General features: G+C 40.9%; 3 protein-coding genes across 8 annotated transcripts in view; 1 reads left to right on the top strand and 2 right to left on the bottom strand.

Moving 5' to 3' along the window:
* The window catches only part of akap9 (A kinase (PRKA) anchor protein 9), an 85,778-nt gene extending 77,531 nt beyond the window's left edge, over window positions 1–8,247 (top strand). For 5 of the 6 annotated variants that reach the window (XM_049601684.1, XM_049601683.1, XM_049601685.1 and 2 more), the window contains 14 exons: window positions 40–145; window positions 279–474; window positions 1,537–1,687; window positions 1,820–2,164; window positions 2,291–2,587; window positions 2,705–2,937; window positions 4,187–4,292; window positions 4,622–4,816; window positions 5,026–5,229; window positions 5,316–5,548; window positions 5,682–5,776; window positions 5,932–6,079; window positions 6,357–6,487; window positions 7,715–8,247. In XM_049601684.1, the coding sequence (XP_049457641.1) occupies window positions 40–145; window positions 279–474; window positions 1,537–1,687; window positions 1,820–2,164; window positions 2,291–2,587; window positions 2,705–2,937; window positions 4,187–4,292; window positions 4,622–4,816; window positions 5,026–5,229; window positions 5,316–5,548; window positions 5,682–5,776; window positions 5,932–6,079; window positions 6,357–6,487; window positions 7,715–7,758 (2,484 nt within the window). In that variant the 3' untranslated portion in view covers window positions 7,759–8,247. The remainder of the gene's footprint in view (window positions 1–39; window positions 146–278; window positions 475–1,536; window positions 1,688–1,819; window positions 2,165–2,290; window positions 2,588–2,704; window positions 2,938–4,186; window positions 4,293–4,621; window positions 4,817–5,025; window positions 5,230–5,315; window positions 5,549–5,681; window positions 5,777–5,931; window positions 6,080–6,356; window positions 6,488–7,714) is intronic. The other variant, XM_049601682.1, reaches the window with a different exon arrangement.
* A 474-nt stretch (window positions 8,248–8,721) lies between these two features.
* LOC125905160 (lanosterol 14-alpha demethylase) lies at window positions 8,722–15,785 on the bottom strand. The gene is made up of 10 exons (XM_049603050.1): window positions 15,461–15,785; window positions 15,254–15,352; window positions 14,126–14,302; window positions 13,902–14,028; window positions 13,305–13,479; window positions 12,943–13,062; window positions 12,289–12,484; window positions 11,420–11,515; window positions 11,111–11,279; window positions 8,722–10,976 (listed from the first exon to the last, which is right to left on the bottom strand). The coding sequence occupies exons 1-10, from the start codon at window positions 15,620–15,622 to the stop codon at window positions 10,798–10,800; spliced, it is 1,500 nt and encodes a 499-aa protein (XP_049459007.1). The 5' UTR covers window positions 15,623–15,785; the 3' UTR covers window positions 8,722–10,797.
* A 2,818-nt stretch (window positions 15,786–18,603) lies between these two features.
* Window positions 18,604–25,451, bottom strand: krit1 (KRIT1 ankyrin repeat containing). Its single transcript, XM_049603136.1, has 17 exons — window positions 25,240–25,451; window positions 23,582–23,751; window positions 23,296–23,452; window positions 22,985–23,077; window positions 22,757–22,886; window positions 22,426–22,669; window positions 22,149–22,264; window positions 21,810–21,953; window positions 21,547–21,703; window positions 21,040–21,147; window positions 20,680–20,836; window positions 20,288–20,439; window positions 20,024–20,190; window positions 19,771–19,858; window positions 19,465–19,671; window positions 19,031–19,147; window positions 18,604–18,934 (listed from the first exon to the last, which is right to left on the bottom strand). Exons 2-17 carry the CDS (start codon window positions 23,681–23,683, stop codon window positions 18,845–18,847), a joined length of 2,229 nt encoding a protein of 742 aa, XP_049459093.1. The 5' UTR covers window positions 23,684–23,751; window positions 25,240–25,451; the 3' UTR covers window positions 18,604–18,844.
* Between the last annotated feature and the right edge of the window lie 1,145 nt (window positions 25,452–26,596).

Below are 26,596 nucleotides of genomic sequence, written 5' to 3'. Positions count from 1 at the left end.
GGTTATTGATCAAATGTGGTATTTATGATCCTGATACAGGACGCCCAGCACAGAGAGGCGATGGGTTCGCTCCATACTGCGGAAAGGTCCAGTCTCATCTCTGAGATTCATCAGCTCCGTGGTCAACTAGAGAAAATTCATCAAGGTGAACCAGTTCAAAAAAATTCCTTCACACTTACTCTCACTCTGCTGGTGATGATGTGTCATGGCTTTATTATTTTTACCTGCTCTGAGTGGGCAAACGTCCTGATATTGATGATCTGATTGTTGTCCTTCAGGTTCTCAGCCTGCTGCCTCTTTAGGTGTTGAACACAGTGTGAGGCAGCAGAGGGAGGGAGGAGGAGCTGATGGAGCAGCAGAGGCCGACCGGCTGTTGGTGGAGGAACTGAAGGGTGAACTGTCGCAGACTAAACTGGAGCTGGAGACGACGCTCAAGGCTCAGCACAAACACCTCAAAGAACTGGACACACTCAGGTTAGACATGATGTTTGTTCACAGACGTGTGTCCAATACACATGGATACATTTCAGTAACTACTAGAGTAAATGTACTCAACTACGCCAGATGTGGGTGATCCAGTAATCTAAGACTTAATGATAAAAGTGTATTAAATGCTTTTACAACAAAGTTATGATCTGAGGGCTTCCAAAGTTCACTAATTGTTCAATATTTAGGCAAATGTCCTTCAAAAACAGAAATTAAATTCTGTCTGGGTTAATTTGACTTTTATTTTTCATCATCTAAACCAGTGTGGATGTGACATGTTTTTTAATAAAATGGTAAAATTAATTTGTTGCCAACCTGTTGGCCTGTACTCCCTCCTGGATCTCAGTCAGTCAGATCCCTCCTGGGTGCCAGACAATGTAAGGAGCAGGTGCTGAATGGAGAATATAATGTGATTTCCATTAAAAAAACATGATAATGACTAAAGCCTCATTTCCACCAAGCGGTCCGATCCAGTTCAGTCCAGTTTGTTTCACATTAGAGGGCTTGTTTTTGTCTGTGTCGGTACACAGAGGGGTGACACACACTGATCCAATTCTAAAAGGTGGAGCTAGAAACACTGCAGTCCATGGATTGGACAAGGAAAAAAATCGTCACCCTTGCTCCATGAAAACTTGATGCACAAACCAGCTTATCCCATAGATTGTGGCAACTGTGGTGTTCTTTTTTGTTAATGAAAATTTCGGCATACAACCCCGTTCTGTGGACTTCAAACAGGGTGCAAGTGCTCCTGAGCATCAGCCATGAAGAGGAAATATAGTAAGACCTGAACAGAGCTGTGTTGTTCATGCAATAAAAGGTTAGGTCTGCAGATCAGCCTTTGCATTGACGTGTGAGGATACAGTAGATCTGAAAAAGTGAAAGTGTCCGGTATTTTACGAGAAAATAAAAACATTAGATTTAAAAAAAGTCACCTTTTGCCCCTCAGATTTTGCTTTCATGTGTCCCTTTAAGAACCAGTGCTTTAACATTTGCATCAGTGAATATTTGAAGGATTTGAAGGATTAAATGAACAATTATGTCCCTCAACAGGGCAGAAGTATCACAGAAGGCTGCTGAGGTGGACGCACTGAACGACCAGCTGACAGAGGAGAAAAAGAGAAGCAGAGATCTTCAGTGGGCCATGGAGAAGGAGAAGTGTCGAACTGGGAGAAACGAGGAGAGTAAACGAGAAGAACTGGAGGTAAGTGCCTTTAGACATGTGCCTTTTGTATGTTGGAGTTTTATTTTAACCTGAATAAAAGCCTAACCAGGGATGGGGGCTATGAATTAACAATATTTATCAATCTTACCACTATTTATATTTTCCTCTCAGGATCTGAACCTCACTCTGGAGGAGCAGAAGAGCCGCGTGGCCCAGCTGACACAGACCCTGGAACAAGAGCGCCAGGCCTCTTCTCAGCTCTCTCAGCAGGCAGAACAGGAGCGCCTCAGCCTCCACAGACGCCTCCAGGAGCTCCAGGTCCAGCTGGAGACAGAGCGAGCTAAGACCCTGGAGATGACCACCGCACTGGGGAGGGAGAGAGAGCTGCGGACAGGTGCGTCCTCAGACGGAGGTCCGTCAAGTGAGCAGCAGGTGGAGGAGGATAGGAGGGGGCTGGAGGAGGAAGGGAGTCTGCTGGAAAGACTGCAGAGGGAGCTGGATGACAAACATGCACAGGTATGTTCTCTACTGCATTTGCTCCAAATGGACACAAGACGGGGGGGAAAAAGTATAAATGTTAATTAATTGTTAAAACTATCCTCCTCATTATATTTATTTTTATCTTTTATTTCTCTTCCCCAGGTGGTGCTTCTCCTCAGCCAGGTAGAGGCCCAGAAGCTCGAGGTGGTACGAAAAGAGGAGGAGCTGACTTTGGGGAGTCAGAGATCAAGACGTGACCAGGAGGTGCTGCTGGAGGCTCGGGCCCAGCTGGAGAGGCTGGAAGCACAAATGTCTGAGGCGCAGGAGCAGCTGGATAGAGAGATGGAGAGGAGGAAGAGCCTAGAAAAGGAGAAGGAGAGACTGGAGGAGAGGTTGCACCAGTTAGAGCAGAGAGGAGGGAGGGAGGGGAGCGGACCTCTGCAGGCTGATGGCCACACTGTGAGTATCAGCCAGTCACACACTCCTCCTATAATTCCTTATTTTTTAAAAATTTTGTCTTGTTCTAATCTGATTTCATTACATGTGAATAAAGCTGTGTTGTTATTATCTTGACAGCAGGCCATCTGGCACAGCGAGTCCACTGACCGCACCAAAGACTGGGTGTTCCAGCAGAAGAGTGGAAATGTACAGTCAGCAAGCTCCACCTCGTCGCCCCACGTGGAGGTCTCTCCGACAGGTCACACTGGTGGGCCACACCATGGTCCATGGCGCACAGTTGACAAGATTCTGGGCAGACTCCGCCTCATTTCGTCCAAGGTCCGAGGCATGGCGAACAAGGCTACTGGCAGGTAATTGAAGCGACTGTAAATAATGTTTTCACATTGAGAATGTCAGCTTTATAAGGTGTTATATTTACAGCTTGTTCTGCTGCCCCCAAGTGGCCATAACATGTTATTGCAGGTTTAAAGTGTTCAAAGTGTCTTTATAACAGTAACACTTAATTAGCTTTGACATAATCCATAAATGTGTCATGATTTGCAGGACTTGTCTGAGGTCACATCCACGCTAATACGTTTTAGGTTTTTGTTTTGTTTTTTATTTTAATTTTTATGTAGAACAAAATTGGAATACAGTTCCTACATCACATCGTAGATAAAGTGTTCTGTTTTTGTTTTTTTCTCGCTTTTCTTGGAAGATAAAGTAACAAAACCTTAAATACAAATAAAAACATTTGTTATATGATTATGCCTTCAAAGACGATCCTATTGGTATGATAAATTAACATATTTCAACCCATGAGAAAACTTATAGGTTAAAAAAAAAAAAAGATAAATAAACATAATAAAATGCAAAAAATAATAATATAAAATCATAAAATAAATTAGTAAGTATTTGGCAGGAAGAAATACACTAAACTAAGTAATTGAAGTAAAAAAAAATTAATACTTTTCAATTTTACAGCTGCATTTTAAAACAGCAATTTCATACGATCTCCATACACATGAGCGTTGCAACACAATTTTAGAGGTAATCTCTGTTCATACTAACACACCTGAATATGCATATCACGTGACCATTCATGTACAATGGGCGTGTGCATGCTGTTGTAAACAGGAAGCAGTTTGGTTGCTTAGTTACAGGAAAAACTATGGAGGTTGCAAAAAGACCAGAGATTTCTTTGCTTTGAGCAAACTGTTACAAAACTAACACGTGAGTATAAGGCAGTCAGGAAATGAGTAAGCTTACCCACACAAGAAGGTTGAATCATAAAAAGTAAGTAGGCCTAGCTTAAATGTTTGGGCTTGACACACCATCTCTGATAAGATCCTGTCAGGACAGGAGCATTGTTGTCTGCGTCATCATTTCCAGTTTCCGTCTGTACAGGCTAAAACACAACCCTGGAGCGTCAAAATAAAACAGGGTCAGCAGCATGTTTTGAAGGTCACCATTTTAGGGGTGATCTTCACATCAACGTATTATGGACATTAGGTGTAAATGTAGCAATAGCTGCATTTTAAAAAGGAAAGCATTGGTGTGGACATAACCCAGTAACCTTACAGGAATGAACTGATTGTGAGTTGTACATGCTGTGTGCAGGCTGACTGCAGAGGTCGACAGTGAAGAGCTATCCTGGGTGCAGTCCAATGTTGACGAGGTCATCACGATGCTGCAGCAGTCCCCAGGTCTACCCTCCGTCCCCGAGGTCAAAAAATGTTTTTTAAACTCCTTCAGTTATTTTTTACATGTCTTTTTATTTAATTTCTTGCAGACAGAACGGTACAATTCAACAAGTAAAGAAATAAAATTAATTGATGACACAGTGTTATGTTATCTATCCAAATGCTGCATAAAACAATCAATAAAATGTTTACTTCCTCTTCTCATGAAAAAAATGTGGATCAAAATCACAAATTACACTTTCCTGATGAGCTCAAACCAATTGTTTGTTTATTTTTCCGAATGTTTGTAATCTGTGGAGCTCCTAATGTGATCACACATGGTTGTGACTGCTGTTGTTGCTGTTTCCCACAGAGTGTGTCCCTGCTGGCAGGAGGCTCCTCCAGCTCCTCCAACAACCTGACGGAGCGACTGCTGAGACAAAACGCCGAGCTGACAGGTTTCGTCAGCCGTCTGACCGAGGAGAAGAACGATCTGAGGAACCACACGCTCCGTTTGGAAGAGGAGCTCCGACGCTACCGGCAGGCTGGACCGGGATCAGGTGACAGTGTGAGTACATGAGGACATATCACAACACTTTGCTGACGCTGATATCAGTCTTATTGTGAACCAGAGATGTGGCAGCCAAAACTATGAGATAATATAAGATACTACAAGTGCCTCATATGTGGGAAACTCAAATATAAACTTTGATTTGGTTGTCTGTTGTCATTTCATGCAGAAGACTTTGACTAAGTTACATTAATTTCTCCTCGCAGTTCAGCAGCAGGAGAGGAGTGTCCAAGACGGATTCGGCAGGTATGATACTCTCCCAGGAGCGGGAGGCTTGGATGAGAGAGAAGCTCCGCCTGGAGAAAGCTTTACTCCTGGCCCAGGCCCAGGTGGCCCGACTCCGGGGGGAGATCAGGACCGACACCCTGCGAGAGATAACGGGACCTGAGGCTGACAATGCTGCACTGAAGGTCAGCTAAAAACAAATGATATGTCACCATAATTAAGGAGTAATCATAGTTAGTTAAAGGTAGTAATCATTTTACTTTTCCTCCAGAGGATGTACGGAAAATACTTGAGGTCAGAAAGCTTCCGCAAAGCGCTGATCTACCAGAAGAAGTATCTGCTGTTACTGCTGGGCGGCTTCCAGGAGTGTGAGGAAGCCACACTGTCGCTCCTCTCCAGGATGGGCAGCCGGCCATCTCTCCCCAGCATGGAGTCCCTCAGCCAGCGCCGCCGGGGGCTGATGCGCTTCCGCTCTGCCGTCCGAGTCTCAATCGCCCTCTCCAGGTAGGGAGCTGTCTATGTTGGAGGGTTTGTTTTGGCCAGTGCTATCTTCCTCATGTTAACAACAGATGTATATGCAATCACAGAGATAACTATTTATTTTATAAAACTAAAACCGAAATATTTTCCATTTTAGAATGCGTTTCCTAGTGAAGCGATGGCACAAGGCGACGGGGATGAGCTCCACAAACTCCTGCAGTCTCAACAAGAACGGAGCAGGACAGATGTTAGGTAACCAAAACACGTCATGTCTTTTAGACTTTCGATTTGATTTTCTTTTGGGATACTGTAGTTGACCTTGCACCAGCTGGCACCCAAGAAGGAAACACGACTGTGCACAAGGTATTTTAAGCTCTTTGAACAACATTTTTATTCCTCTCTCTCAGGTACAGATGTGAGAGACTCACCGTATCTTCACCCGGGCAGCGTAGAGATGTACAGAGAAAGAGGAAGCGGAGGAGGAGGAGTCTCCGGCGGCAGGGGTCGAAGTGGACGTGAATCCCCGAGATCAGCTGTCTCCTCCACACAACACAGGTACAACACCAAATGGGACTTAAACTAACAATCACTGTTATTATTAATTGATATAACAGTTCTTTTCCCAAATAGTCTGTTGAGATCGATCTATAAAATGCCAAAGATAATGATCATCACAAGATATCAGCCCAGACTTATTTATGTTACATTCTACTGACATAAAAAGATAAGAAGACATTAACTTGATATTTTATAGAAAGAATCTGTCTCTAGTGTCATGATGTGTCAGCTCTGTGACTGAAAGGTTAATGTCGGTTGTTTTTGTGTGGTGTAGGTTTCACATCGCCGGAGACCACGGAGCTCTCACCTGTTCACACCTGCAGAACTACGACCCCGACCGAGCGCTCACTGACTACATCTCCAGACTGGAGGCACTGCAGAGGAGGCTGGGGAGTGTGACTTCAGGTAACACACACAGTCAGCTAAGTCCCAGAAGTACTTCATACTAGTGTACACACTTTACTAGGGATGATACCAGAATTTTATGATACAATACTAGTATGAAAAACAATACTGGATACCTCTTTTAGTACCACAGCAAGAAGAAAAATCAGTCCTAGGCACAGAAAATAGGATATTTTTTCTTATTTTTATTAACAACTTGCACACAGTGTTGGTACAGAAAAAAGTCACTGAACACACGCCTCCAGTCATGAGTGAGAGTATGTGTAGTTTTGTTTCTTTTCCAGTCTGAACACACTACATGCAAACATTTTAGTGGTTCAAATCAGCAAAACACTGTAAGAAGACACTAAAAAAATTGTAAATGTCGACTAACTTGGTATTTTAATGTCATGCCATGGAAAGAAAGTGTAAAGGTATTTATACTGTATGTATACATCCTCACAAACAATCATATTTCTGCTAATTTGAAGACTGACGGCAAGAGTCACAACACATCAGTGTTAAATTCAAATGGCGGTTTCTATGGACCCTCATTAAAATGATGATCATAGCCATGTTTTACACCATAAACATATATGTACACTATCCCTAAATGACTGTGCAGGGGACTGAAGTTGCAATTTGGAAATGGTTTGCATGGAATTTAACTTTTATCAGGATGTGGTTTGCTTCATAATCAGTACCCCAACATTCCAGCTATGTGTGCGCACTGTGATTTCCGAGTGTCCTGAGCAATAAACCTGCCATAATATAGTTGCATCCGCTAGAAATGCTAGCTATGCCTCAGTTTTGGTGCAAAAGCTCTCATGAACATTTTATAGTCCTCTCAATAAAGTCTGTTTTCTGGAAACAAATACATTCATTCCGAAAGTTGCATCGTTGCATGAAATGTCTGAGTTTATTACAATGTAACGTCTCCGATCCCTCTGTTCCCATCTGCTTTTTAACGTACTGTAGTGAGTGATGGACAGTGAGCTGCACCAAGCATGCTGTTAACAGGTGTAACGGTTAATAGGGGTCCCCCTCTCAGTACACACACGTCTTGTAGATTTCAAGAGCTCTGGACACTGCACATCCCTGGGTCCTCAGCAATACATCTGCCAAGTGTGACATCAGTTGGATGAACGGTTATAGAGAAACTTTCAGAACAGACGTACAGGAACTCCTTTGATTTCAGTAAAATAAAGCAGCTGACAAATTGTCTTAACTTTTTTTTCCCCTCCGCAGGTGCTTCTTCATATGCTCAATTGCACTTTGGCTTGAGAAGATAGACGCTGTCAAGTAACTTTGGCTTGAAGAAACTCAGTTGCCTTTTCTCGTGCTGAGCGCTCTGCTGTTTTCTATCATTCTGGTGTGGACTGTATCTCTCCATGTGGACCAAAACACATTTTTTTAATAGCGTACGACATGTTGTATCCAGGCTTTTTGTCGCCAGCACTTGAAAAACAGCTATGTTTGTAAATGAATCTGCCTCTTTGTTGTGGATGAACTACAATCATGTATATTTGTCTAATGCTAATTTAAGACCTTGTGATTAATTTATATGTTTGCGTTGAATGGGTGGAGCGTTATGTAGAGAGTGTTTGGGTTTATTGTTAAGGAGGCTGCTGCTGGATATTCTACACTACACTGTGTTTTGTTTAGGCCAGACAGACTACAGAGGACATTTGTAGAGAACGTATTTTTGTAAAGCGTAGGAGCTTTGAATTTTCTGGGTATTTTGTCAAAAACTGAAATAAAGAGGACTACATTATTTGAAAGAGTTGTGTATGTTTCATTTCTTGTTTTCCACTGAATAGATTGTGGTTCCGAACATTTTTCCTTTAGGGACTTTTCTATAACCAGCCTGTTTGACTATGGATTCATCACCCTCCTGAAATCATACTATCTCTATGGGGTCTAATCACCTAAGACTTTCCATATTTTTCATTCTTATGTGCACGTTTAATAAATATTCTTTTCGCTTTAAATAACGAGTCTCCTGATTGAACTATTCTTCGCAGAAGTGAAAAAAATGATGAGATAAAGGCCTACTGTATATTTTTTAAAGGTTTTTAACAACCCTTACAATTGGGAAGGTCTTGTGACCCCCCCCCCCCCCCATGAAGCTTTGACGACCCCTAGTGGGGGTCAGGACCTCCAGGTTGGGAACTTCTGGAGTAAAAGATGAGGGATGCTGTACCAGAGCACAGTTATTCAATACATTTAGCATCAAGTGCCAACAGTGTGGGAGCTTATTTTTAAAGTTTCTTTATTGAAAGAAGGAATTAAACTTTTTTCCAGAACCAAAATTCACAATAAGATCAAAATCAAATATTCCATGATGAGGACAATATTTTCTGTAATGAGAAGACATGTTACAGAGTCTAAGTCTAGTCCAAGACACAACACAGCTTGGGCAATGAGACATTGTAACTTAATGTTTACACTAAAGATAGTCAGTGCTCATTAGCTAAACGAGGTCCGTTTAGATCAGTACAGGTCACCTTTTTAAAAGCACCTCATTCAAATTTCAGGTGAGGGCAAGAATAACAGTTTATCTCCTCATAACTGTTAAACATAACAGTTTATCTGCTATTTATATTTTGGTATTTATTTTTTGCATTTTTGAAGGAAAACAATCTGTGACCACATGGTAACATCCCCCAGCAGCTCATTCACAGTGCTGTTTTGCTCTTTGTGTCATTATTTCCACCAAGCAGGTTGTCTTCAGGTTAATTTGGTGGAAGGGTGTAACATGGGCCGAGGAAGAACCACAGACTATATAAAAAATAATGGATAGAGCCACTTGTTGGTTTTGACTCAAGTTCAGTATTTTTGCCAGCATCATCTTGGTCTTCTGGAGCCAGAAGTGACCAAATTTGGACGAAAAGGTGGAGCTGACTCATAGACTATAGTGTCACCTCACAGCCAGCTTGTCACTGAAGCAGCCACACCCTTAATTATGTGTAACTTGAAGCCTTAATAAAATAAGAGGTGAGTTACATAAAAATTCACCACCCGTGCAGTTGTCATGACTCTTGAAATTAGCTGTAGAGATTATATCTGCTATAAAGTTGGACATTTTAACATCCATGGGGATTGACTTGCTTTTGGAGCCAGCCTCAGCCAGTGGCCATTTAATGAGCTGCAGATTTTGGTACTTCCACGCTAGCTCCATTTTTCAGCCTAGGAGGTTGCCGCTTGGGAAGAACACATAAAATTTTGGAGTGGATCTGACTCACTGAGCAGATACACAAATTATTTTTCACTTTCGTTAACATCGGAGACAGGGCATAAATGCCTTACATCTTTAAGTCCAGTAGATGGTGGTAAAGTCTACTACTGACAAAACAATTGTAGAACAACTGTAGAAATATGATGACTCCATGTCACAATCCACATAATCATATGGGGTAGCCTACACATGTAGCTGCTCAAAGCAGTCGTTATGAAGCACTCAGTGGTTTCATGGGCGAGTTGCTAGACTAGTAACATCGTGTGTAAATATTAAGTTACTAAATCATACTGGCTTGTAAAATTAGGGTTTTTTCAGAATGCAGATTTAAATTTGACTCAGGAAAAAATTTCTTCTTTGCGACAACTTTCTTTGTTAACAAGCTGACATGTTGATAGTGTTATTTCAGTCTCAGCATTTGAAAGTTATAAATATGTGCATGGTATTTCCTGGTTTTCACAAATGCGTATCAAGCATGTGAAATATTCCAGTTTGGAAGTACCTAATAAATGCACAGCTGAGACGATGAGGTTTCGGCACAGCACAGCCATATTTTGACATAATTCTAATAGTTTGGGAAATATATCCAGACATACACTGTATAGTGGTCGTGCTTGCAGATCTGCATGTCATGGCGGCACCATTTTTGTTTCTTAATGCAATAACAGCTGCAGCTTCATTTCCTCCTCCCACCCAAATCTGTAATATGGACTCAAGTAAGAGCCTCTGCTTGCAGTTAGCCACTGAATAAAACATGCAAGGCCACAAGCCTTTCTCCTCCATCGAGGCACTGTGTTAACTGGGCATTTCTGTTTTTAAGAATTCACATTGTGAACATTAGAATCTGTGTTGAAGTCAGAGTAAAACAGTCAGTGTGAAAATCTCTGCAAACACAAGTCCAAAAAATGCTGATGTTATTACTGACAGAAGAAAGAAAGGGCTGAAAGAAGCACAAAAACTAAACAGCTGGACATTCAGTCAAATCAAAGTGCGTTCATCTAAATGTTCCTAAATTCAAGTCCCAGGAAGTTACAGGTTCGCTTCACACACTCAGGATGTTGGACTGTTTCCTCCCGTCTCTGCTGCGCTCCTCTCACTGTTTCCTCCTCTTGTATCGGATGACGGGGTTGTGAGGGGTGTGAATCATTGTGGTGTAGTTGATTGTGGGGAAATATCCATCCACCAAGTCAAAGTCGTACATGCGCAGTAAAGTGGACCAGATGGTTTTGATCTGGACGTAGGCGAAGTTCTCTCCAATGCAGCGATGGCGGCCTGAGGACCAGACAGCAAAGGGACAGTTTGGATTTGGATTTCTTTTGCTAGTTTTTGTACATAATTTAAATTTTTGTACACTCAGTTTTAAAGCTGAAACTAATATTGAAAAGAGAATAATTGATTTTTCTTACCAGCTCCAAATGGCACGTAGGCGAACTTCTCCCCTGCAGCAGGGTTGTCGTTGAGGTAGCGGTCAGGGTTGAACTCCATCCTCTCCACCCAGGTGTCGTGCAGACGGTGGTTGACAGTCGGAGAGACGCAGACCTGGTGCCCCACAGGGATGGTGTATCCTGCTGCAGTCTGAGAACACAATGGAGGAAAAACTGTTTCTGCTGCACTGTGCTGAGAAATGGAGCATTAAAATTAAAAGGGGAAAGTTTATTTTTGCTGATGTCAAACACTTGAAAGAAATACCAAAAGGACTAGACAGGTGCTCTTACCTGAGGGGAGCGAGCCATCCTCATCATGGTCATGATGGGTGGGCGGAGACGCAGGGTTTCCTTCAAGCAGCGTTCCAACAAGCTGAGATCTTTCAGCTGAGGACGACACCAGCACAATATTAGGAATATTTAACTGTGGCCCAGAGCAACCATTACTTACACCAACAAAAGAAAATATTTGAAGTATATCTGTATTTCACAATTGGCTGTAAACTGTTTCATGATCACATCACACACTTAAATGTTTGTTATTGCTATAAATGAGTACAACCAGGAGGGGGAGCACCTTGTAGTACTGTCATGTCAGAAAACGTATTTATAAAACCTTTTCCCACAATATATATCTAAGCTGCTGTCCCTTAACAAATGAGTGCACAACCTCAGGCAGGAACCTGCTGACTGTTCCCACCTCACACTTAAAAACTAAATGGGACAGGGCATTTGCGGTCAGGGCTTCTCATCAGTGGAACGACCTGCCTGAGGAACTCCAGCTTGCTACATCTGTGTCTTCTTTTAGATCGCTTTTGAGGACTTATCTTGATCAAAAGGATTTCTGGTAACTTCTCCTTTAAGTTTTTAGGTTTATTTAAAACTACTGAGTTACACCACCTTGAATTGCTCTATTACACTTAACATGCACCCACTGGTTTTACATTTTCTTTGGTGTTTTACTCATGATATTTATTGTTCTTAAATTTTTCCTTGTGCTTGCCTGGTTAGTCAAACATTAACAGTGTCTTTATTTGTTGTGTTTGATGTATAAAGCACTTGGTAACAATGGTTGTGATCAGTACTATACAAATAAACTTTATTATCACTAATATACTCATACTATAAAATCTTTGCATCAACACTGCATCCAGCCTCACCTGATCAAAGTCAAGTGGAGGCAGCTCTTCTCCACACACAGCCCTCTGCTCGGCGTAGCAGCGCTCCTGCAGAGCTTTGTCTTTGGCCATGAAGAAACCCATCCAGGCGCTGGTGGTGGAGGACGTGTGCTGACCCGCCAAGAGGAGACCAATCAGCATCCCTGCAATCTCATTATCGTTCAGGGGTCGTCCGTCTCTGAAGGGGAAAGAGTGTCATTTTTACATCTGAAGAGGGTTTAAAGGGCCATAACGATATTTTAAATGTTTTAGGAGACAGCTTCCTACGGACACCTCTTCAGGCTTTATGGTGATTTTCTTGTAGCAACATCACTGACGATATAAACAATGTCTTCATGTCTAATCTCTTCGGCTCAGTTACCCCTGGGATATAGTTTTAAATAAATTAAAACTGCTGTTATTATGTGAGGTATATATTTGCTTTTACTGTTTTCTAGTAAGAACTCTATGATTTAGAAGATTTTCAGTTTATTTCAGGATCTTAAGCTCCTCTAAAATTCTACCATCATCTGTTTTCTTTATTATTTAGTCTTTGGAGAACATGATAACATGTCTAAGTGTATCTAATGGTCCAGTTAAATATGATCCAGCAGCATGAGTTTACATGTTTTGTCCCACACATTAAAGCTCTCTTACTTGTAGGTGGCATCGACGAGCGTCTGCAGGATGTCATCCACTTTCTCTCCGGACTGCCGGCGCTTCTGAATCACCTTGAAGAAGATGTTCTTGATCTCTGTGTGAGCTCTGTCCCTTTTCCTAACAAAAAATAAACATATATTTGTGTTATTATTTTTACTCACACTAGAAACAGTCCAATCAGACGGGATTGGAAAAGTGACTGTACATGTACAAAATTTGTTTTATGTAAAGTGCTGTAAACTTTTTCTTAGAATTATTGTTAGAGTATTTATGGGCTTCTCTTGTATTGTAATACGCCAGCACTCAAGAGTCTTTCTTTCTACAGATGTGTGTGTCCTGAGCTCCTCCAGCGCTCCTACCTGAAGCTGGGCAGGGGCAGCCAGCCGGGCAGAAGCCAGGCAGCGTGACTGAATCCTCCGTCCAGGTCAGCGTAGAGCTGGGCCACTCGCTCATTCAGCATGCTGCGGATTTCCTTCCCATGAAGGCAGCTGCTGGCCGTCAGGATGATCAGCTCAGACAGAGCCTCAAACAGGTCTGAAACAGGCAAATAGGTCATTAAGTAAGCAAAACAACCAATTAGACAAACAATATACATCCTTATATACCAGACATGCCTTGTAAATAGTTATATTGCTTTATTTTTCCGTTGTTTTTAAGTGTTAATATGACACAGGATGTCTATTAATGGCAAAATTGGCACTAACAAAAACTGACAGTGATCAGGTATTACTCAGTATTTTTTCTATGAGTAATGCATTTAAGTTGTTTTGTTTTGGGCTCAATATAAAGCTGCACAATACATCATAAAATGGTGGAAACTACAGCCAAAATACAGCTGTTAAGTGACTTCACACACTCCACAAAAGTGACCGAAGAAGTCTGATTAAAAGTAAATTACATCACGTGTTAATTTTCTGATATTCATGTTTAATTAAGTTATTTGTGAAGGACCTTACTTTTCTCCCCGCTGTCTCCCCATCTCTGAAAATACTCGATAGTCTCCGCTTCGATGATTTTTACGTGTTCCCTAAAACGAGCAATATTCAGTCCGGTCTTCAACATCTTCTTTTGTTCCAAAAAGATCTGCAACATATGGAATAAAGTACATTTTGAGATTCATTTTCTAGCATTTATTAACTAGGTGGGATCTTTCTTGATTTCACAGTTAAGGTGGACTCACAGGATTCGGCACATCATAGGCTACTCCTTTGCCAAACACCGGAGTGGTCAGTCTGGAGTAGACGTCCTCTGCATTCAGATCCTCATTCTTGCTGTTGAACATCAGCGTGGCGGCTTCGCTGCCAAGCAGGTAGGTGAATGTACTGCCCACCATGGTGAAACTGAACACAGGGCCGTACTGGGGGTGGACAGCAGAGATGCAAATGTTAAAACAGTACTGAGGGGTCGGGATAAAATACATCTGAGGGGTTGCAAGACAGTTCATTTGAATCCTCTACTGTGTTAATAATAAAGCTGCAACTAACTATTAAATTTATTGCAAACTACTTTGATAATTGATTAAATGGTTTGAGTAATTTTTTGAGAGAAAAGTCAAAATTCTCTAATTCATTTTAAATGTGAGTATTTTCTGATTTATATTTACTCCCCTATGACAGTAAACTAAATATCTTTGGGTTGTGGACTTTGGAAAACACGGCATTTTTCACCATTTTCTGACATTTAATTGTCCAAACAAATAATCGATTATGCGAGAAAATAATTGTTTGTTGCAGCCCTACCGGATGACTTCAAATCTTCAGGCCAGGATTTATTCTAATTAATTTTAATTGTATTTTATGTGGTAGTCCTACACCATGTGCATACTGGTATGGCAAGCAGACACTGTGTTTAGGCGTCACAGTCCAAAAAAAGTTGAACAAGGTCAAGTGTGTACGTGTGCAAATCCATGTGTGTGAGAGGTAACATGAGATAGAGACAAGATTTTTTTTTTCTTCATCTTACCTGCAATCTGTAACTTACTGAGCTTCAACTACCAATTATTTTCTTCCCTAATTTACCTGTCTAGTATTTTCTTGATAAGCTGATGAGTCATTTTGTTTGTATTGTTTAAAACATTTATCTCAAAGCTTATTTTAACATATTGAAATTGCTTGTTTTGGCTGACCAGCAGTCCAGAAACTAAAGATATTTAGTTGAATATTGCAGAAAATCAGCCAGTATTTACACCTGAAGACCTGGAATAGTGATTTTTTGGCATTTTTGATAAAAGCTTACTAAGTATTTGATTCATTATGAAAACAGTTGCAGATTAATCAACTATTAGTCTCAGTTCTTCTGCAATACTTACTTTTTCATATGCATTTTCAAGAAATTCAATGGGACTTTTCCCAAATGCAATAGCATGGCCCAGGAAGGGGATGCTGGAGGGGATGAAGGGTGGATACTTCTGCAAAAAAGACACATGATGACAGTAGGTGATGATGAATACAAGCTGACAATAAGGGCTTTCAACAACTATTTTTGGCACTGAATATTTGATGCATGGCTAACTTACCAGATCCTTGTCAGGGCTCTGTTTGAGCAGCAGCTTAGAAATATATCCCAGAGTGAGAGTGATGACAGAGGCTGCCAAAACCACGGAGGTCAGGTTGTCGTTCATTTTCCCTAAAGTGTCCCCGAGCAGTTTACTGCTCATTTGATACAAGTGAATAGACATTTTAACTCCCTTCGCTGGATACACAGACACACTTCAACCTGACAGAAATTCGCTTTGTAATAAAAAAAATAAATTCAAAGTTTCCAGTGCATATAAATGTCCAGCTCATCTGATGCTCACGTTGGGACACAGTTGGTAATATCTCCCCACAGTCTCTACCTGGCTATACTTGTCCTGCCCCCGCCTGACCAATGGGGGCTTCCTATTGGCTGCTGACCGCGTGTCTGTCAAGCATCCGCCGCAGTGATTGGCTACTGGTACCTGAACCCATGTCTTGCTATATGATGTCACTCCAGCCGGGAGAACACTGCGCCATCGATTGTAAGGATTTTTGATAGAAATTTAATATCAAAATCATTTTATTCGGCTTTAAACCTTTTCCTTTATCTTAAAACGAGCGCGGTGGAAAAAGTTTAAATTCTTTCCTGCCTCACAGAAATATACGAAACTTAATACATACCAAGACATTTTTAATTTAATAGAAAAAAATGAGCTTGCAGGTTGCACTCCACTGGTAGTGTGATTATTGGAGGCTAATCAGTGCACGTTCGCTTTAAATGTCAAGACCTTACCAATTTGCACAGTGGCTAATAAGAAAAACATTTTTATCTCAACAGAAGCAGAAGGTTGATAAACTTGAGATTTTTAGATGTTTGTAAGCAGGGGCAGATTATCAGACAATGGGCCCCTGGGCACAGATATGCAAAAGGCCCCCCACCTCTCCTACATAGGAGCAAAACACTTGCACCAACTAGTTTAGCCTCCTTTTCCTTGTTGTTTTGCATCACTTTGTGGTTGTAGTGCATCTTTTGTGGTTTTTGTGTCCGTGCTGTAGTTTGGTGTCTCTTTGGAGTAATTTAGTTTGTCTTGTAGGTACTTTAGTGTCCTTTCTGGTTGGTTGGTTGTGTCGATTTGTGGTAGTTCCTCCTCCTTTTTGTAGTTGAGTGACATTTCACAGGTATAGCACAGGCATATCCTGATTTTGCCACATGGTTGTTGTCCTGAGAACAACATTTTGTATGATAGCTCTGGGACAGCTGCCTCAGCCAAACAATGTTTGTGATATCATCAAAGAGAGCCCTGCTGCAAGTGTCCTGCAAAATATATAACCGCTGTGCAGAAAGGTGAAAATTACAAGACGAGACCCAACCTGAAAGTTTTACTTTAGTTTACGCTAGTCTGCCACTACAGACGTTAAAATATATATTTGCTTTTAAGATTAATTGTTAGTATTTCGTCACCATGGATATATGCTGACATTAGCTTTCAAAGGTGAGCTAACAGTTAGCCAGCTAGGGTGCTACCTGCTTAGTACTAATCCCTTTAGAAAGGCCACTACAAGAAAATGTGTTATTTGTTTGGATTGTCAAAGGGACAGTGAGCCATAGATGTTTGTTTCTGGCTGCTAGAGTTAGTGGCCTAGCTGTAGTGCGCTAGCATTAGCATGCTAAAATTTGCATGCTAGCATTAGTCCGCTAGCCCACCAACTGTTTTTTTGCAGGATTGTGCCAGGTGAGAGAAAGTATAGAGTGCCGAAGTCACGCCCCTTCCGGTGAAGCTCATGGGACCTTAGATCGGAAAAAATATGAATGTCAGTGAATGAGAGAAATACTATCTTTTTTTCCTGTTTGAGTTGTGACATGAAATCCAAATATGTCGTTAATGAATTTAAAACATAAATTTTAAGGTCAAGAAAGTCATACTTTGTGGTAGAACTGTTGAGATATAAGCTTTTGAAAAAAACGTAATTAGAAAAACTACACAGGAGATGGTCACGTATGTGACATCGTAGCTTTCGCTTGCTTCCTGCAGCTTGGAGTGGCTGCAACCTGGCACAAAACACACAGACATCTTCAGTCATAAATCGATTAATCATTAAACAGTGGAATATCAGCAGGGAGGCCAAGCTGCAGGAAGCGAGCGAAAGCTATGACGTCACATACGTGACCTCCTCCTGTGTACTCTTGAGTCTTTCTAATTAAAAAGGTTATATCTCAGCAGTTTTACCACAAGTATGACTTTCTTGACCTTAAAATTTATGTTTTAAATTCATTAACGACATATTTGGATTTCGTGTCGCAACTCAAACGGGAACAAAAGATAATATTGCTCTCCCCATTCACTGCCATTCTTATTTTTTCCGATCTAAGGTCCCATGAGCTTCACTGGAAGGGGCGTGACTTCGGCACTCTATTGCATAATGAAAGCAATGCTTTCAGGCCACGCAACATAAGAATTATTTTCTATATTATTATGTAAGCTAGTACACAAAGTATATGCCCAATATTGCTTTTTATTTATGTAGTATTTCTATAGTATCTTGTTTAGTACTGAAACATTAGCTTTTTTCCATAACATTAAAAGACAAAGTACTCACCTATTTCTGACATAAACCAGTTTCTTTCATGGTTATATCATTTTAATCAATGATTGTCAAAGATTACGCTCTAACAAAATGTATATAATTAAAAATGATCAGAATCCATGTTTATTTAGCCTATGTATGCTCCAAGAATGATTACTTCATTTCAATTTACACATCAATTGAGATGTGTGTCCTGAAATTAGCCCTTCTCTTGATTCCTTTTCTATTTGATATTTTGTTTAGGTACAGTGATACCTGCTGGATTTCCTCTGCTGAGATGGGGTAAAAAATTTTTTATACATTTCTCGCCGTATTTTACAACTAAGACAGACACAGAGGTCCCATTTAGATACTCTATCTTGTAAAGGGTCCTCGGTTGAAAAAAGGTCGAGAATCTCTGCTCTGTATCACCTTAAAAGTGATTTTCTGAAAGTGATTACTTATTTTTTCACTTCCCTTGGTTTACAGCTGTTTGTTAGTTTACAGGTCATGTTAGAATTTTCCAAACAGCCTGATATTCCATAAGATGAATCACTCCAAAATAACATTTTCTATTCATTGTGTTAATTAAACATAACGTGGTTCAGGCTTTTCAACACAAACTCATAATACATCCTCAATTATGCATCAGTCAATTTATTAAAAACAAAACATTAAATAAACATATTTACATGCACTCAAAATATATGACTCATCAGAATGTGGAGTGGTGAAAGGTATCGATTGGTATGCATAATATACAAAATGAGGTGTTTGTGGAGACTTTGCTCTTCATCCAGAATTATTGCAGTCAAATGAGAATTAGTCAGAGAACCTGCACAGGGATTTATGGCAGCTGTGGTTTCCTCAACACTTTTTCAGCCGTAGGCGTATTTGTCCGTTACAGTTTTATCATTTGGTGTCATCTGTCCACTCAGCTTCATCAAAAGCTTCACAATAAGGCCAGCCTGTAAGGAAATAAAAAATATAAGTGTTTATGTTTTAACATAACTTTAAACATGTGAACCATTTAAATAGTGTAGGAAAGGTCCTGGAACAGTTACCTGTTTTGTGTGCACAATGAAGTTCATTTTATTGTCACCACTGTGTATCTGGAAGTACTGATCAGCATGTCCAAGCTGCCACATGAATGTGCCATACTCTAAACTGATGAGAAGGACCTGCAGGTACAGAGGTTTAATAAATTATTATACAGAGGTTATAAGAAGCATGCACAAAAGAGATACATTACAACAAATGCTTGCTTTAAACAATGAAGAAAATCCTATTTACATAATTATTAAAAATTATGAGTTTTTATTGATTAATCCATCAGTGTATCTAGGATTAAGTGGAGAATGGGATATACTGTTTTCACTTCCTACAAAAGCATCTATTACAACTGTCCAAGCAGCTTGTGCAGCAAAACTGCAGATAAACATTTGGAACATTTGGTGTATAGCTGAACTTTAACACAGGGAATAAAAGATGGCAATACCTTGGTCTCCATATTCATGAGGTGCAGCCCCTTTGTGTTGACCCCGACGTAGACGCGGATGACTTTGTGGTTGCTGGCACTGGCCTTCGTGTAGACCTGCCCTGTGAAGAAGGCGGCGCCGTAGGTCGGGATGTCCCAGCAGTTCTGCAGGAAGAGTCGCTGCAGGTGGTGCATCTCTTTACTCACCCCCTCACTGGTGCTCAAGGCCTTTCAGAGAAAGAGGGAAAAGCCTGTCAGTCAAGCCAGCATGGGATTTTTTTTGATGACTGATAGGGTTTTTTTCTACAATGAAAACCTTGAGCGTACTTTGTATTCATGCAGAATCCTGTTGGTCCAGTGGTACGCTTTGCTCTTCACTTTGGATATCGGCACAATTGATTTCAGGTTTTCCTCACTATTGAAAAGAAAACACAGGGAAATGCAGCTTTTTACGAAACACACACACCACCTCAAACATTCACTTGAGCATGACATATCACATACAAAAGGTAATGTTAACATTTAAGAGGTCAATGCAATATGTATTTAAGCATAAATATGATGTGAGACAGAGTTTTACTTGAGGAATCCTTGCTTGTGCTTCTTGCTCTCATAGCTGCCGTAGATGATCTGCAGGAGGAGGCTGGCCAGTGTGATTAGCTTGCTGTCTGGGGCAGGAAAGAAGCCCTTCAGGAGGCAGTGACGGGCCTCGTCAAACAGAATGAGTATGGCAAGAGGATCCTCCACCTGGGACAAAACAGTAAGAAGCAGAGTGAGGAATCGCTCTTACCACATTTCACATGCAGGCTATAAATAAGCAGCTTCTTGTGTATAAGTGAACTACCTTCTTCTCGATTTCAAGAGGCAGCCGGACGTCCCTGCGGAGGAAGAGCTGAGGTGTTTCCCTTTGAGGGTCCAGCACGGTCAGGTCCGTCACAATCTCTGTCCAGATCCGTAGGTGCTGCAGCGGCTTGTGGTAAGGCTTCAGCTGCAGGTCTGACACACAAAATGCACACCGATGTTACTGCAGTCCTACAGTTTCATTGTCTACATGATGAGAAATTCTGAGGTTGAAAGATAAGAATTTTTGAAAAGATTTTGTTGCAAAAACAAAAAAGCAACACACAACATTTGATTAAACTTTTCTGATATATGTTTGGCCACAATTGGTTTTGCAGCCACAGGATGAAGATGATTTTAGAGTGATTTTAGCACGTGTCATATGAGTGAACTCACGGAGGTTCTCGGAGCACATCCAGATGGTGAAGTACTGCTGGGTGTCCTGTGAAAGACGCATGCCTTCCATGATCTGCTGCACTGTTGTGTTGTTGCCGTGCTTCAGCTCCACGGAGCGATAAGAGCCGTCCATGCGGTAGATACGCACCTTCTCATACTGTAGAACACAAACATGCCATAAGCAAAACTAAATAAATAAGCTCAGTCCTTTGTAATTAAAAAAAAAAAAAGATCTGCTTGGCACCTCAGATCATGCTTGAGATGTTAGCACCGTCTTGTGACCAGCAGACTGAACTGCTGATCATGTTTAGGTACATTCATAACAAACTTGATCTTCCTGTTTGCAATATAAATACTCACAGGTTTGCCGCTGGCTTGCTGCAGAAGCTTCACCGCCTCCTCCCATTCGTTCTGTTTGTTCTCCTCACACACCTGCAGAGGTGATTTCTTCTGCTGGTCTTCAATGTGCTGTTGGTGGGAAAGTCAGTATCGGTATTTATTGGTTATCGTCTTCCTCTACAACTGTATTGTTAGATGTGATAAAGTGCATCATAATAGATAAAAGCTTTATCATAAAGAAGAAAAAAGCAATTACTATATATGTCAAATTTACAATAATCAGTCAGTATTACAATATATCCATTGTAATGAACATTAAATATTCAATTTGTCAAACAATAGATATGACGTTAAGATATCACACTTTACTGATGTTACAAATCAAATTGAAAAGTATATACATTATATACATATACATACATCATGATATCAAAATTATAATGGTCATTAAATTATCCATTGCAGCTTTAGGAAAAAAAAGAGGAAGACAGTCAAGTGTTAAGACAACACCAACATCACGTTTCTTACCCGGTCTATCTCAGGGTGCTGCAGCAGGAGTTGCACTATCTCTGCGTGGCCTCCTCTGGCTGCAAAGTGCAACGGGGAGCTGAGCTGACCATTCAGCAAGTTTGGATTACAATTACCTTTCTCCAGTAACAGCTTAGTCGCCTCCACTTTACCGTGCCTGGATGGAACCAAAGAAAACTTAACCACAGTCCAATATTAAAAACACAAACAAAAATCCAAGAACATAAGAGCTTTTAGATACATGAGGTGAGCATCAGACTCACCAGCAAGCATAGTGAATGGGAGCCCAGTGGTCGCTGTCCAGCTGCTTGACTGAGAAGCCGCTGTCCAGAAGCTTAGACAGCAGCTCCGTGTCTCCTTCACAGGCACTGCGGTGGAGGGGGAAGTCCTCCACCCACTGGCGCTCCCTGCAGAGAATTTTGTTCATATTCTTTTAAAGGCGTTTCTTTTTTATAGACTGCCTTATGAAAGGTGGGAAGAAAAAGGAAGTCAACAGTCATAATCAAACCTGTGACACAAAGAAATGAGACACAAAGAGGTGCAGAGGGTGACAGGTGGAGATGACAGCAGTTATAAGTGGTTCATGTAAGAATAACTCCTACTTGTCTTCTGCCACACAGTTAGGACTGTGTTGCCACTTCTCCCTCTTGGGGATCTGGATCTTGGAGTAATCAGGTGCTCCGAGCCCAAAGTATGGGTTGATGATTACTTTGTCCACCTGCAGACATTGGCCCAATGGGCAGGGAAGACAAATGGAGGGCGATTTAGGTCGCAGTGCAAATAGAACCACATTTTCCAAGTTTGAAATACTTCCTAACAATGGACAAAAATGCCTACTCCCCATCCATTTACTATGAAGTATCTTCAAAGTTAACTCACCCTGTTGGTGTACTGCAGATCAGAGCCGTAGAGCGGGTTGAGAATGCACATGTCTGCCTTCTCCAGGGACATCATCTTGCTCTTGATCTCCAGAGCAGTGTAGCCCATGTGCAGCCCCTCCTCACTCAGTTTGCCTTCACTGCTGTAAGCCGGGTTGCTGACGTTGGTCTTCACCCGCTCAACGGGTGCTGGTCTGAACAGAGCGGGGATGGCGTGAGGCACTGTGTGCTGCTCTGCTAACCATCTATGGAGGTCAAAGACAAGATACAGTTTAAGCTCGGTTTCCACAAAGCCTCATCAAAGAAGATCGTGTTTTTAAATTTATTCTTACTTGTCTAAAGCCAGAAGCATCTTGGAGGTGATGGAGCAGAAGTGGGTGCTAGTCTCGCTGCACACCCGCATGATGTCATGGAAGCAGTAGAAGCTCGGGCTCCCGGCAATATAGACAGGCTTGCTGTTATCTGTTCAGGGGGATGTATTATTACATAGTATATGACTATTTTTTTTACAATATCTGAGGCACTGATTTAGAGAGACAGATTCTTTGTTTCTTACTCACCTTTAACACTGACTGGCACAACAAAAAGTGAGGCCTCTTTTCCTTCATTGTCTCCATCTAGAGGGAATTTCTTCATGTGCACCACACGCTTTCCTGAAACCCAAAACTGTTTTTAGATCTCCGGTTCCCAATCTAAGAGGTCAACTCAAATACATGTGCAGTCTGTGAGGAAGAATATTCTTTACTTTAAAGAGATAAAAGGCAAAAGGCTTGGAGACACTGTTTTAAATGGTCAGGAGGGGTGATACTATATGCATGTCTTAAATTATAGATATTCATGAGTGCAAATGTCACAAATGTCCCACGCTCACCTATGAAGCCTTGGTTGTTGAATATCGGTCTGACTGTCTCGTCGACATAATCCAATATGGATTTGGATTTGTCTCCTGATGCTTGGATCTTTGTCGCCAAGAGGACTTTCTTTCTCTTCTTCTCCTTTCCCTCCAAGGGCACTTCAATCAGCAGGATCTTTACAGGGACCAGAAGAAACATAGAAACTAGGTTAGAAATACAGGACTGAAAAGGTATGGAACTGGCTGGCTGAATGCCTGTCTAGATGCCGGGAAGACACTCTGCTGTCAGACTCAGCACATTTACCTCATAGGCTTTGGCTCTGTACTCCTTTGAACTCAGGCTGACTTGACTCTTTGGGCGAATGACAGCAACAAACACATCCTCGAGGCTGTCCTCGTTGCCCATACTGCTGACTCTTTCTCAGTCCTGACAAAACCGTCTACACAAGGGCCAAATGCTATGGAGAGGCATCCCTGAAACAGAAGATCACAGGGGGAGCAAATGTTATCATGACTGTTAAGATTGATAACAATTTTATGTTGATAAGACCAGATCCAGCTCGAGGTTAAAGCCTGGCATTTCTGACAAACTCACAATAACCTCACTCAAAAAGGTGCTGATATTTCAAGAAGGTTTTTTTGATGCTTTATATAACATATCACATATAATCAATTAGTTTTCCAATACAAAATCTAACTGCATTTATTCTGAGAGTTGATTTATCGTTTATGTCGTATTTCAAGCAATAATGTCAGACATTCTCTAATATCATCTTCTCAGATGTGAGGATGTGCTTCTCTAAACTAGGACAGAGTGTTGGCCAGACAGGTAATTTATCATTGACCCTAGAGCAGGGATGTCAAACATACGGCCCAGGGGCCAGAACCAGCCTACCAAAGGGTCCAATTCAGCCCATTGGATGACTATGCACACCTGATATTGATGCACCTGTGACAGCTAAAAGGTGTCAGGTTTAACCAGTGAGCGGATACTTCATGTAAAATGCTGCCTCAGGGGCCTCTCTAACCTGACCAGCATACAGCTCACTGAAATAACAATAAATAGATTTAAAGATATTGAACATTGTGCAAAATATTATTAACCAGCAGATTCAGTACAAAAGACTCTGTATCAGACTTCTATCATAAAATAAGATGGCTGGCGGGTGTTCATCATTTGTTTTTGTAAGTGGATGAATGTTTTCAGAATAAATTCCTTTACACAAAAAAAGAGTAAAATCTGAAGGGGTTGTTATTATAGATTATTATGCAATGGTTTACTGGTCCGACCCACTGGAGATCAAACTGGGCTGTATGTGGCCCCTGAACTAAAATGAGTTTCACACCTCTGCCCTAAAGAGTCAGTTCACTTGTGAAAATTGCACCACTTGATTGTAATGCATCTTTTAAGAACCATAGCAGACGATGTTTGAGGTGTATACGATTGTAATTCATTACAAGTTTTATTACTTTTTAAACAAAACCCTATCAACTGTGATATATGATAGTAAATGCACCTGTGTTGCCTCATGACTGTGGTTTTAAGACATATCATGGAAGCTTACAGCAGCTTGTACCATGCCTTATCAGCGTGTTATAACTATATTATGGCAATAGATTTCGTAGTTATCTGCAATGCAGTGCAGACTTCAGGTTAACCCACTCTCCAATGACTTACAGTAACAATCAAGCAACAATAATAGCTGCTCAAAATCAACTTGTTGAGTTCAGAGGGGGTCACGCCCCGGAAACCAAAGTCTGTTGTCTTTGAACAGTTATTACACCAAGTGAATTATGCGCTGTATTTAAGACTACACTCCGTGCTGTCAGATCAAACCAATCTTGACACATATTCCCGACCACAACAAACAGGATCAACTTTTTGGACTGTATCAGCAGCTGTAGCCGGGATGCTACACTCATCATCACCGCTTTTCCGCTCGCTAGGCTGTTGAAACTTACCGAAAGCGACGTGACTTTTTCCTCAAACAAACCAAACACAGCTTCGCTCAGCTCGCAGGGAGTTTCAGCTTGTTAAATGTAATAGTCCGCAGACGGCATACTGCCCCCGGTAAACTTCCACGGCAGATATCTGGGTTGAGGTAATGTTTAGTGGTAGGCCTGTAACTTGGGGCAGGGCTGCAGAGACAAACAGAGGAATCGTGTTACGTTTCATGACAGCAGCTCCGGTCGGACAACAGAGAACTCTGGCGGTGAGGGGGACTCAGTGCGACACAACTGTCTCAAAATACTGCTTATATTCCTATAAAACAAGGATTGATAATACTGATAATGATGACAAATATTAAGTTACTATATAAAATGTATTTTAGAAATATGGATATAATCACAGGGACATCATTAGTGAGAGTGTTTTATTTTTCCTCTTAATTGCTCCACCCTGTCAGTTGAACATGAAGCTAACTGTTATAGCTAGCAGCTGGTTAGCTTTATATTTAAAAGACAGAGTGGTGTCAATAAAAAGGAAAAATAAATCACTCTAACCAAAAAAGTCCCTGGAATTATATCCACCTGTCTAAAATACATTTTACAAAACAGCTTAGTATTTATCATTGTTATTATTTATAAATTTAAAGGATTTTAAAACTGTAACTGTTACAGTTAGCAGCCGGTTAGCTTAAGTTTAGCTGCTAATCTAAGCTAACCAGCTTCTAGCCATAACAGTTACCCAGTGCTAGACTTTGTGAACCGATGTGGCAGGCCTTGGGTATTATAGTTTATAAAGGATTCAAATTTCAAATAAGTCATCAACCATCTATATGTGTTGAAAATAGCTGCTGAAATTAGCAAGGATGATTTTTTAAATATTTTTTTAATACATGAAAGGTTGACATTTTAGTAGAAATACAAGTAAATATGCAAGATAAAATGTTATTGACACAAAGATAAAGTATTTAACGTAATAGAAACAGAACTTTGTACTGCATTACCCTCCTGAGACCCAAATGTTTGTTTGGTATGTATTTTTAATTTCTCCGAGCTGTTAGTTTGGATTAGTAGGACCTATTAAGCATTAAAAAAAACCTAAACATGGTCAACAATAATAAAGTCCCAATGTCCACAAACAAAATGATAATAAAGTCCCAGTGTCTTCAAATGAGCCGACGATAAAATCCCAATGCCTTCAAAGGAGTACTTCCTAATTAACAATGTCTTAGCTTGTTACTGTTGCTAAAATTGGTAAATTGGCATATGAAACTACAAACTATTAATTGTGTCTAATTGTGTCCGTGTCACTCTGCAGTGACACCTCCAAAACACTAGTCGGCGGCAGATGTTTCTGTGGAGTGCTTTAAAG

Source organism: Epinephelus fuscoguttatus, linkage group LG17 (genome assembly GCF_011397635.1).
Source record: "Epinephelus fuscoguttatus linkage group LG17, E.fuscoguttatus.final_Chr_v1".
NCBI classification, from domain to species: Eukaryota; Metazoa; Chordata; class Actinopteri; order Perciformes; family Serranidae; genus Epinephelus; species Epinephelus fuscoguttatus.
This window is presented reverse-complemented; position numbering and strand designations above follow the sequence as displayed.